General features: G+C 49.9%; 1 protein-coding gene across 1 annotated transcript in view; it reads left to right on the forward strand.

The window, feature by feature from the left end:
• The window catches only part of SEPTIN12 (septin 12), a 73,360-nt gene that overhangs the window by 42,091 nt on the left and 18,586 nt on the right, over nucleotides 1-12,683 (forward strand). Inside the window, exon 4 of the mRNA XM_081170407.1 lies at nucleotides 9,292-9,480. Within this exon, the coding sequence (XP_081026533.1) occupies nucleotides 9,292-9,480 (189 nt within the window). The remainder of the gene's footprint in view (nucleotides 1-9,291; nucleotides 9,481-12,683) is intronic.

Below are 12,683 nucleotides of genomic sequence, written 5' to 3' on the forward strand. Positions count from 1 at the left end.
AATACAACTTTCTCCATCCCTGATCTAGCTCAACATTCTGTTCCCAAATGTTGCCAGGCAGCTGCCTCTTGGAAGCCTGAAAGCAAGATGTGTAGGCAACAGTATTGTTATTATTTTATTGCATTTATTTCCTACCTTTCTTCCATCATGGAAGTTATCCCATCCAGGAACGGACCAGACTTAGGCCTGCTTTGGCATCTGAAAACTGCAATGCTTTTGCCTGCATTCATACCATTCCCTGGGACCAGCCGCTGCCTCTCTGTGCCCAAAGTTTTTACTGTGTACACACCATACATTTGAAGCATGTGACTTCACCCCCAATAACCACAGTAACTGTAGTTTACCCCTTACAAAACTACAGTTCCCACTACTCGTAAACTACAGCTCCCAGCATTCTTTGGGGGAAATAAGATGCTTTAACTGTATTGTGCATACTAAAGAAGGGGGAGAATATGGCTTCAGTTTGCATTTAAAGGTGAATCTATGAAATCTGCACTTTCTGAAACAATATGAGAACTGAAGCACAGCCTTCCTTTGAAATTTGCAGTTCTTTGAATTTCACAGTGGACAGCCGACCCATCTTTACAAAAAAAATATGGATACATACGGTATGTAGAAATTGTGCATATATTAGTTAAAACGGCATAGAATGTTGCATGGCTTACAGCCATCAGTCCAAAGTGCATATTGGGAGAGAAATCTGCACTGAAATACTGCTGAACTTCCACAAGGAAACTTTCTTCAAAGTAAGATTTGCAGATTGCTACAGCAATGTCGAGAAATGAAGACTGGGGGTGGAAATGAGAAACTGAGAGACCCAAAATGGGCAGATCCTTCCACAGCTAGTGCATACATAGCCTTGGCAAAAGTTGCATGAACTTTTTGGTGGGTGCAGGAATTCATTCATTTCCCACTAAGTGGCCACAAGCAACCACCACACGTGTCTGGGATTAAGGGGCAAGACTTTCTGGGCAGAAACCGTAAAAGAAGAACTGAGGCTTCTCCTCTCTCTCTTTCCTTCTTTCTTTGAGATGACGAAGCTCTGGCAAGCTTCCTCCTCCTCCTCCCCAGGCGCCAGCTGCTGTTGGTGTGAGGGGTCCCTTTCCCCCTGGAACTTGCCGTTGTTTGTGGAAAAGCTTCAAGCGGCTGACAGCTTGAGGGCTCCCTGCCATCTCCACTTGGCTACGGAGTCGAGCGCTGTGTGTGTGCGTGCGTGTTTTCATTCTTGCCGAATTATTTTCTTCCCGCTGCGCACAACCGGACTGACTGGATTCGGCCTGGGTCGTCTGCTGCTGTGGAAACCAGCCGTAAGGGCCAAGCGGGTGAGGAGCTGAACTAGCGCCTGTCCTGCTGGAAGTTGGCGAGAAGGAACCTTGTTGATTCAGACTATTTGCATCTCCATACGGGGAGGATAAGGAATAATAGCAAGCGAGCCTTCAAGGGAAAATAGTGTGTGTTGCAATTGCCCTGGTTGACTGGCAGCAGTCCTGGTTTTTCTGGGACCAGATCCTGGTAAACAACTGGACAGTTAACACCATAGAATCATAGAATTGTAGAGTCAGAATGGATCCTGAGGATCATCTAATACAGGAATATGCATCTATCCCATAGGGGGTTCGAACCTGCAACCTGGGCACTATCAACACCATGCTCTAACCAACTGAGCCATGTACCAGTTAGAAATTACAGTCATACCTCGGGTTGAATGTGCTTCAGGTTGAGCGCTTTCGGGTTGCGCTCTGCGGCAACCCAGAAGTAACGGAGCGCGTTACTTCCGGGTTTCGCCACTCGCGCACGCACAGACGCTCAAAATGACGTCATGTGCAGAAGCGGCAAAACATGGCCCGCACAGATGCACCGTCGTGTCTTACGTTCTATTCAGGATGCGAACAGGGCTCCGGAATGGATCCCATTCACATCCCGAGGTACCACTGTAGTACCGGTTGCCAGAAACCACAAAAGGGCATAGTACCCTTGTTCTCAGGTTCTACTGGGATTTCCCAAAGGAAATTACCACTGGGCTCTTCCTATGTCATATGGCCTCGTTTTCCCTTTATAGAGATTTTTGTGTGAGTGGGTATTAGTTTGTGCTCACGTTGTCCAGGGTGACCTTTTTCAGGGCTTCGGCCACCCCCTTGAGCCTCCAAATTATATGCAATGCTAAATGTGTCCTTGGGAAACCTGTCAGTTGATGACAGTGATTAAGAAGATGGTTTATGTGTACGTACCGATGTAGACGTGTACCTCTACCATGCAAAAGGGTGGGGCACCCTGCTCCAATCTAAGTACATATGTCAGTATATAAAGTCCCATCCCTTTTGTGCTGTGGGGGTGTCTGAACACTCTTCTGAAGCAGGCCTCCAGTCCACCTAGAAGAGCACTGACTCCTCTGACTGATAGCAACTCTCCAAAGTCTCTGCTACCGCCAGCTGCCTCAGGGATTGCTAGCCTTTTTAGGCTCGGGGGCGCATTTTGATTTTTGAGGAAGTGCCATGGGCACCCCCCTCTTGTCCCTTTCCTCTGCCCACCACACAGAGAAAAAGAGAGTGTGTGTGCACGCTTAACTTATCCAAGAGGTCTTGGTTATAGGTGGATCCCGGCAGAATTCATCTGACAGCTCACCCAGACTTCCCTTTGTGCCTCATTTCTAAGCACAGTTCTGGCTTTTAAAGCTCTGTGTCTAAGCAGGGTGGGTGTTTTTTTGGGGGGGGGGTTCCCCTGAAAAAAAATATCTGTTTTTTTGCTGCAGAAGTGGAGCAGTCAGTAATTGAATTTTCTGAGGGTTGCCATTTGCTCCAATTTAGCTGTAAAACGCAGGGAATGCACCAGGACAAAGAAAGAAAGAAAACTGTTTATACACAAAGCTTTAAAGCGAAGACATGTGTGGAGGAAAAGGATGAGCTGTGAGTCTTTGAAAAGCACACTGAGTGTCACTCTCCCTACTTCCTCCTCCAGCTCTGTGTCCTTTTCAAGGGAGGAGAAGGTGACCCCTCCACTCACTACCTCATGACCAAGGGAGCAGGGAGGGGGGTGTTAGGGAGCGGCCTATGGGGCTCCTCTGATTCTTTGAATCATCGGATCCTTCAAACAGGAGACGCCGTGGATAGAAACAGGGAGCTTCCCCTGCCCTCTGCCCTCCCAGCTCTTAACCACCCATCCAGTGTTGCTCAATATGTTTGAGTTGTAACTATTCTGTTGCAAGATTAAACTCGGTTATTTGTTTTTTTTTTCTTAAGGGAAATGGTTATGCTGAGTTTTCTTAAGACACACCCTGCTTGAGACATGCAAGGCGGACTCTGTTTGCAGAGCAAGGGGGTGGGAGGAGGCAGTGGCGTAGCGTGGGTTGTCAGCACCCGGGGCAAGGCAAGTAATTTGCGCCCCCTAACCCGTGGATTTGCGCCCCTAGCCCTAACCCCCAGATGTTGCGCCCGGTGCGGCCGCCCCCCCTGCACCCCCCACGCTACGCCACTGGGAGGAGGGAGATTTCAGCATTGTCTATTGGAGAGGGAAAAGTGTGATCTTTAGTGAGAGAATGTGTGGTTGTCAGAAGAAGTTGTGCTGAATACTCTATGAGTGCAAGAAGAGCCCTGCTGGATGGATCAGGCCAAAGGCCCATCTATTCCAGCATCCTCTTCTCCCAGAGGCCTTCGGGAAACTCAAAAGCAGGGCATAAGTGCAACAGTGCTCTGCCTGCTTGTGGTTCTCAGGAACTGGAATTCAGAAGCTTAATTCCTCTGTGATACTATGTGCCAGGGCGGACGAGTGTGTGTTTGTTGAGCAGGGAGAGTTAGCAGGCAGAAGCGGGCCCTACATCTGCTGGGAATGCAAGTGCACAATCAGGGTTGTTGTGCAAATGGAAAGTCTCCGATTGGCCAAGAATGCTCATCTGCATTACAAACGCCTCTCTTCCGCTTTGTCTTTTCCACGTGAACAGCGGCTGCAAGGTCACGTACCCAATGAGCACGCATGTATGGCAGTGGAGGCTCAGACCACTTTGCGGCCAAACTACGTGTCATCTTTGCAGTGCAAGCTGCTTCTGCTTCTTCACCCCCCGCCCCATAAATTTCTAAGAGAGGGGAACCCGGTCCAGATCAGGATCCTAGAATGGTGATGTGGGGGGCGGGGTTCCGAAAGGGGCAGAGTTCAGTACAGTGGTACCTCGGGTTAAATGCTTAATTCGTTCTGGAGGTCCGTACTTAACCTGAAACTGTTCTTAACCTGAAGCACCACTTTAGCTAATGGGGCCTCCTGCTGCTGCTGCGCCGCCGGAGCATGATTTCTGTTCTCACATTGAAGCAAAGTTCTTAACCCAAGGTACTATTTCTGGGTTAGCGGAGTCTGTAACCTGAAGCGTCTGTAACCCGAGGTACCACTGTACTACTTAGAATCATAGAGTTGGAAAGGACCCAAGGATATTCTAGTCCAACCCCTGCAATGTAGGAATATGCAGCTGTCCCATACCAGAATTGAACCTGCAACCTTGGCATTATCAGCACCATGCTCTAACCAACTGAGCTATCCAGTCTTCAGTGCATGTGTTGTGGGAGATTGATGATTGGCACTCACAACAGTTTTTTACTTCCATTGAAAGCAGCTAGAGGAGCAGGGAGGGGTGGGATCTGTGCCATTTGCTGGGGGAGAGGACTTAGCTCCTCCCCCCAGTGCTGTTTTTCCAACTTTGACTCATCCCCCTGAAACAGCTATAGAAAGGGCCAAAAGACAGGTACAATGTTAATAGCAGCTGTATTCAAATCAGGGAGTCAGCACAGAGGGGAAAGGGTTAAACCCACCCTACTCCAGCCGCACAGCCCTGATCTAAATGAGTCCCCCCCCCCCCAGCTGCCTCTAGTGACAGTCTAGTGACAAATTTGCGACATCCCTGGAAGTTTGGCCCAAACATTGCTGTACTTTAATTGCTGAGAAATGCTGTGCAGATTTCAGGGTGAAGCGGCATCTTCCTTTCTTCAGTTCCTTCTTCCCCTCACACCCATCCTGTGGGCTCTGCTGAGAAATGCCATCTCACGCCCTGCATGATCTCAGGGCCAAGGCTAGGGGCAGGGAAGCTTTTTCGGTCAGAGGGCCACATTCCCTTTCCAGCAACCTTCTGAGGGCCATGTGCTGGTGGCAGTGGATGCGGCCAGAGGCAAAAGGAGCCAGAGTCACAAATGCGAATTCTACCTTTTGTACAGCAGGCTGGTTTCTACGCATACTCTCGCCTCCCTCGCGCCCTTCAACTGTCCCGGTAAGAATGGGACGCCCCATTTTTTCTTGCGAGGGCACGGCAGCCATTTGAGGCACTGTGATCTCACGTGATTTCCCCCTGGAAAAAACACTTTTTTTAAAGGCGGAATTGCGGGGTGGAATTGCACAAAATCATGGCACCCAAAATATCTTGCTGTACTCTTGCAAGAAAAGAGAGGAAGATGGCGTCCTGGTTTTTCCCTTCGACGTGTTGGAGGGGATGGATGCTCCCTCTCTATCCTATATCCTGGCAAGTTCAAGGACACATTTTCAGGCAAACATAAACACCCAACGAGGGCATGAAGTAAGACCGGCAAAGGGTGCAGCCTGGGGGAAAGGGGTATGGGAAGAGTCCCAAGGGCCAGAGAGAGGGTCACCAAGGGCTGTGTTATGCCCCTGGGCCAGTGGCTTCCGTCCCCCGCCCCCCCCCCATTTCCCATATATCTGCATGTAGCTTTATATTTGCAGCTGGAGTTGTGTCTTCCCCATAAAGGGTGCAGGAACTTCTGGCGCAGGGGTTCTCAACCTGTGGGTCCCCAGATGTTGTTGGACTACAACTCCCATCATCCCTGAGCTCTGGCCTTGCTAGCTAGGGGTGATGGGAGTTGTAGTTCAACAACATCTGGGGACCCACAGATTGAGAAAGGCTGTGCGGGTCTGCTTGTCTGGAGAGCTCTCTCTCTCTCTGATCCTGGAGGGGTGGGGGAGAAAATCTCCGCTTGCTCTGTAAGATGCTGCCTCGGCAGAGCTCCCAAACCCCTTGGCTTACTGCCAGCCCCCTGCACAGCCCTGTGGAGGTTCCCCCCCTGCCCCCCACCACTGACACCTCCTGGCTACATATTCCAATCTGTTTGCTGAGCTTCTCTTCCGAGCCCCGGGGTCTGCCTCTGCCGTTTCCAGGGAAGTTGCAGAGCTGTGTGTATTCCTCCACTTCCCCTTTTGGGTCTCTTTCCCAATGAGCATGCTGCAGGGGAAGGGCCCTAGCTCAGTGGGAGAGCACCGGCCTTGCATGCGGAAGGTCCCAGGTTCAATCCCCGGCGTCTCCTGGTAGGACTGGGAGAGAGTGAGTCCTGCCTGTAACCCTGGATTGCTGCTGCCAGCTTGTGTAGGTAGTATACTAAGGCTAGATGGACCAGGGATTTGACTCTGCAGAGGGAAGGGCTGCGGCTGTATGGGAGAGAATCTGCTTTGCGTGCAAAGGTCTTAATCCCCGGCGTCGCCAGGTAGGACCCCTTTCTGAAATCCTGGGGTGGGAGCACAGCCTGTCAGGGCAGGCCATTGGTCTCCAGCTGTTGGAGTCAGAATCCGCTACTGGGTCGCAAAAGCAGCACTACCGCTGTGCAACAATATGGTAAGCAATTAAGAATTGGCTCGCCATATGCACGTTTGGGGCTAAAAGTGGGCCTGAAAAGGTTGGAGGGTGGCTAGCATAACCAACATTGAGCTAGTTGTAGCAAAGGTCTGACTCAGTAGAGTGAAGATGTCATCACTGCATGGTAGAGCATTTGCTGAAGGTCCCAGTTTCGATCCCTAGGGGCTCCTGGCAGGGCTGGAAGAGATCCCTGCCTTTAACTTTGGAGAGCAATACTGAGCTAGATAGACAATACTGAGATAGATAGACTTGATCTGACTCAGTATACGGCAGCTTCCTATGTTGCTAGAGAGAAGCACAGTGGTAGTGTTTTTATTTTGCATGCAGTGGCCCCAAGTTCCATCTGCGGCAGGCATAGGCAAACTCGGCCCTCCAGATGTTTTGAGACTACAGCTCCCATCATCCCTAGCTAACAAGACCAGTGGTCAGGGGTGATGGGAATTGTGGTCCCAAAACATCTGGAGGGCTGAGTTTGCCTATACCTGGTCTACAGCATCTCCCAGTAGTCCTAGAGAGTTTCTGCCAGTCAGTGTAGACAGCACTAAGCTAGATGTTCATACTAGCTCAGTCAGTAGAGCATGAGACTCTGAATCTTAGGGTTGTGGGTTCGAGCCCCACGTTGGGCAAAAGGTTCCTGCATTGCTGGAAGATGACTCCTTTGGTCCTTTCCAACTCCAGAACATTGCGATTCTGTGTCCTTGGCTGCGGTTGAGGCCCTGCTGCAGTGCAGTTGTCAGATGCTCTCAAGGCCTTTCCCCCTCACCCCATGGCTAGGGGGCAAATAGAGATCCCTACCTTGCAAAGTTCCCCTGGTAGTTTTGGAGGTTCTCTGGAAGTGAGATAAAAGAAGCAGGGGGACTGCATCCAATTCTAGGCCTACTCAGAGTAAACACATTTAAATCAGTGGAACTGAAACACGATTTGCTCTCTCTCCTCGGGTCTCATGCAAACCTAAGTATAGGAGGTGGTGGGGAAAGAACATAAGAAGATCCTGCTGGATCAGGCCAGTGGCTCACCTAGTCCAGAATCCTGTTCTCACAGAAGCCACCCAGATGCCTGTGGGGAACTCTAAAGCAGGACCTGAGCCCAGGAGCCCTCTCCCCTCCTGTGATTTCCAGCAACTGGTATTAAGAAGAATTTTTGCCTCTGTCCATGGAGCAGAGGCTGGTAGCTCTTGGTAGCTCTTTCCTCCCTGAATTTGTGCAATCCTCTTTTAAAGCCATCCAAGTTGGTGGCCATCAATACATGCTCTGTGAAGGACTTTCTTTCATCTATTCTGAATCTTCTAACTTCATTGGATGTCCACAAGTGTTATGAGAGAGTGAGAAAAACTTGACCTGTTCCTTCATGCCATTTTATATGCCTCTGTCATGTCCCCTCTTACTAGCCTTTTCTCTCAACTAAAATGTCCCAAATGCTGCAAACAGACCTTGTAGGGGGAAGAGAATATAAAGAAGAGCCCTGCTGGATACAGACCAAAGTCCAGCGCCCCTGATTCCTGTGCTTGCCAACCTGATGCCTTTGGGAAGTGCATGAGAAGGGCAAGAAGGCCTTCTCCAGCTGTTGCTCCCCACTAGCAGATATTCAGAGATAGGTAAAGGGACCCCTGACCATTAGGTCCAGTCGTGACCGACTCTGGGGTTGCGGCACTCATCTCGCTTTATTGGTCAAGGGAGCTGGCGTACAGCTTCCAGGTCATGTGGCCAGCATGACTAAGCCGCTTCTGGCGAACCAGAGCAGCGCAGGGAAACGCCGTTTACCTTCCCACCGGAGCGGTACCTATTTATCTACTTGCACTTTGATGTGCTTTCAAACTGCTAGGTTGGCAGGAGCAGGGACCAAGCAACGGGAGCTCACCCCGTTGCGGGGATTCAAACCGCCGACCTTCTGATCAGCAAGTCCGAGGCTCTGTGGTTTAACCCACAGTGCCACCCGCGTCCCTCATTCAGAGATAGACTAGCCCAAACACGGAGGTTCCCTGTTGCCATTGTGTCCAGCAGCCATCAGCATGTAGCCTCAACCTCCTCCTCTGTGAATTTGAATCCCTTTGAACAGCATTTCAGCTGGTGGCCATCACCTCGTATTGTGGCCTTGAGTTCTGTAGGTGAACATAGGAAGAGTAGGCAGCCCAGGCTCAGCGTTGGGCTCCCTGTCTCCTTGAAAGCTGCACCCCTGCTTCTTTTAGGACAATAGTTCCCAAAAACCTCACACATACGCGCGCGCACATACGGACCACTAGAAAATTGCAGCTGGTCTTGGCGGGCCTCTTTATTTGCCTGCAATGTGCTGTGCGATGTTTAATTGTATCCATGTTGCTTCTTTTGTTTCTTGTATTGTATTCCAATTTGCATTGTAGTGCAATAAAATGCAATATAGGAAAGAAAAGAAAGCATTTGGAATACAGATAGAAATAAATACTTGCTGTTGACACGCCATGGACTGCCTGAATGAAGCTCACAGACCGCTGGTGGCTCACAGACCCCTCTGTTTTGAGGGACTGAGAGAAATAAAGCACTTTGGTCAGTTAAACTGACTTTCTGTTCTGTGCACAATACTCATTCTCAGAAGTACAGCAGGGCAACCGGATCGAGAAGAAGGGGAAGAGTAAGTCGCGTGGAGGAACTTCTGTCCCACCTGGAGTATCTGTTTCAGGTTTCCCTTCTCTCTTCCGCTTTCAGAGAGTAGCCCTGAGCCTCAGCGGAGGAGCATGGAGGAGCAGCCGGCAAGAGAGCAGCTATCCCGGGATGGCCCTTCCGTTAGCACAGGAGACCAGAAGCTCTTTGGCTATGTGGGGATCGAGGCCGTGATGGACCAGATGCGGATCAAGACCATGAAGACCGGCTTCGAATTCAACATCATGGTTGTAGGTGAGTAGCAGGTGCTGTGGGCCACCCTCAGGCTTCGTCAGATGGGAAGGCCTGGCGTTGGGGTGATACAGGGCTTAATTCCTAGAGATATATGCCAGAGCTTCGTTCTCCTTAGAAGAGCCTCCCTGTACTCTGGAAGTCTTTAAAAAAAACACACACACACGGAGAGAGAGAGGTGCATATTTAGAAATAATTGCCACCCTTTAAATAGAAATGCAATGCATTTCATCTTAGCAGGGAAAACTGCGATCAGGGAACCTTTGCAATTGCTAAGTCTGTGGTCCAGATGCTGTGGATAAGTGACTTGTGGTGTAGTGGTTAAGAGCGGTAGACTCGTAATCTGGGGAACAGGGTTCGCTTCCCCGCTCCTCCACATGCAGCTGCTGGGTGACCTTGGGCTAGTCACACTTCTCTGACGTCTCTCAGCCCCACTCACCTCACCGAGTGTTTGTTGTGGGGGAGGAAGGGAAAGGAGATTGTTAGCCGCTTTGAGACTCCTTCGGGTAGTGATAAAGCGGGATATCAAATCCAAACTCATTTTCTTCTTCTTCGAGTGCCTGATCTTTAAGGCAGACTTGGACCAGGCAGCATTTCAGGAGGCCTTCAAATAGAAGGCTGTGCTCCATAACACAGGACCACAGCCAACCCTCTCTTGACGTCAGGATGAAGGCTGTGTTGTGAAATTCCTCCCCTGGAAGGCTTTTAGAGCATCGCAGGTGTCAAGAGCTCAGGAGGCTGAGTTTGCTCGTAGTTTCCCCTCAGCAGGGGAGAGCGTGGGCAAGGAAATGGAGGCACTGTCTTTCTCCTCTGCCCACGTCATGGTCACCGTCTCCAGGCCTCCCCAGCAAATCTGTTGACACGGCAGAATTTGACGTCCCTGGAGATGCAACTGGGCAAAGGGCAGGCCAAGTGCCTGCAGCTGTAAAGCTGAGCTCATGTGTGAAAGGATGAATAAAGAAGAGACCAGCATTTGGGAGAAAGCCAAAGGGAGGATAAAAGGGGGGAGGGGGCTTTGTCTGGGAATAGGGAGCAGAAGCAATTTGATTCAGCTCGCATTTCAAGGTGAACCCACCTAATTTGCACGTTCCAAAAAGATATGTGAACCAGAACACAACCCTCCTTAAAAATGTGCACTTCTCTGAGTCTTACAATGCACAATAATTTTTTTGTTGGCATCCATCTATCTCGAAAGACAATGGAGTGTGCCTCTGGGGGTGAAGTCGAACTTTGCCTTTTCAGCACCAAAGTGACTTCCCTGGCACAAAAGCAATGGGCAGCATGCATGGAGGTCCTGGGCTCCCTTTTGGCCTTGCTGATGTCGTCCAAAGGAAAGCAGAGCAATACCTTTGTCAGATGTCCTGCAAGGTTGAGCCCCAAGCTACCCTCACCTAGTTTGGCCAGCCAGTCAAAGCTGTCTCCCAGGGTGTGGCTGCTGTCACATGCTGACAGCTTCTAGGAGCCACAAGTGAGAGCTAAGTCCTGGGTGGGGTGACCAAAGTTGGACAAACTACCTCAGGAGAAGCACGAAATACTACCCCTCCCCTAACACCCCATACACCCCACGGCCCAGTATAAATCTATCACTATTATTGCGTAAGTGGCTTGTTGCAGAATACACTCACTAAAAAAGGATGGAGGGCAGAATCTGGAGAGGACATAGTCCAGCTCCCTTTCATAGAAGCTGCTAGTCCCTTTCATTGTGCTACCCCAGAGGCCATGAGTCGCTACCCTCAAATATGGAAGCTTTGAACTACCTTTAGTGTTGCAGCTGGCGTTCTGCAGCGTCCTTTGGGTTAGTGGGGAGGGGGAGATGCTCTGAGGCTTTTTGTGTGTATTTTTTTTTTCTGGGACTCCTTGCCTGCCGTGCAAACTCTCTAACTTTCCTAGCAACCTCGTGCCCTTTCCCACCGTCCAGCCTCCTGGAATTTCTTCTCCTTGGCCTCCATGCAGACAAAGGCTTTGTCCAGAGCGCTCCTCCAAAGACACACACACACACACAACCCTGTGATGCACTCGGCAGTAAATATTTCCAGATCAAAAGCCAGAGGCCAGCGCCGAGATGCCAAAAAAGCAAATCCCAAATAAGAAGAATGATTTTGTTTGGGGCCTGAAACATCCTCGAGGGAAGAAAGTCGGGAGGATTATGGGGATAAGATATTTTTTTAAAAAAGAAGAAGAAGATGTGCCGGGCAAATGCTGCAGCACGCAAGATGTCAGATAAATCCCCATCATGGATTTCCCTGTCCAGGAGGAACTGATAGAACAGGTGCAAGGAGACAGACTCTTTCGAGAGATTTTTTTTTTCCCCCAGGAGGACTTCAGCTACAAGACAAATGGGTTTGGCTCTTGGCTGTCTTGCTAAATAGATGGGCCTGAGATGCCAGGGGCTGTAGGCCCTAGTGGATAAGAGGAGAGGGGGTTGGCTAGGAAGAATATATTCCTCGCTCATGAGTTAGGACAGGTGTGCATCATCTCTTTGATCCCACAGAGGATGAGGAAAGGACACACATTCACCACTGAAACATCCCCTTGGCTGTGGGCATCTGCCCCATGAATCAGCGCAGAAAAATGGCAGATTCCAACTTTCTAAGAATTTCAACTTTTTAAAATGCACACACACACACACACACACACACACACACACACACACACATTCTTAGGGTTGCAAAAGGAGATGTGGACGGGTGCAGGGAACACCTAGCAAAACCCTAGAAGCCAGAAAAGGGTTAAAGAGGATTTCCATCATGGCTCCCTGATCTCCTCCCTGACCAACCCCACCGTACTTAACAGAAACAGGGGAACAGGCAAGGCCAGCCCAAGACATTTTGCTGCCTAAAGGACCTTATAGTCATTTCACTGAGCCACCCTCTTTCCCAGGACTGGCCCTAACGATAGGCAGAGAGAGAGAGAGAGGGAGGGAGGGAGGGAGGAAGGAAGGAAGGAAGGAAGGAAGGAAGGAAGGAAGGAAGGAAGGAAGGAAGGAAGGAAGGGAAAGAAAGAAAGAAAGAAAGAAAGAAAGAAAGAAAGAAAGAAAGAAAGTTTTGCTGCACTGCCTAATAAGCACACCTGCCCATTTAAAAGTTCTCGCAAGAAGAGAAAAGTAACTAAGAGCCAGACCCACCATTCCATCCGTGGGAGAAATGTAGATGAGAAACAACCATGTCCAAAATAAATAAAGATCCACACAATTTGAAGCAAGGCAC

Source organism: Podarcis bocagei (genome assembly GCF_964188305.1).
Source record: "Podarcis bocagei genome assembly, chromosome: 14".
Lineage (NCBI taxonomy): Eukaryota > Metazoa > Chordata > Lepidosauria > Squamata > Lacertidae > Podarcis > Podarcis bocagei.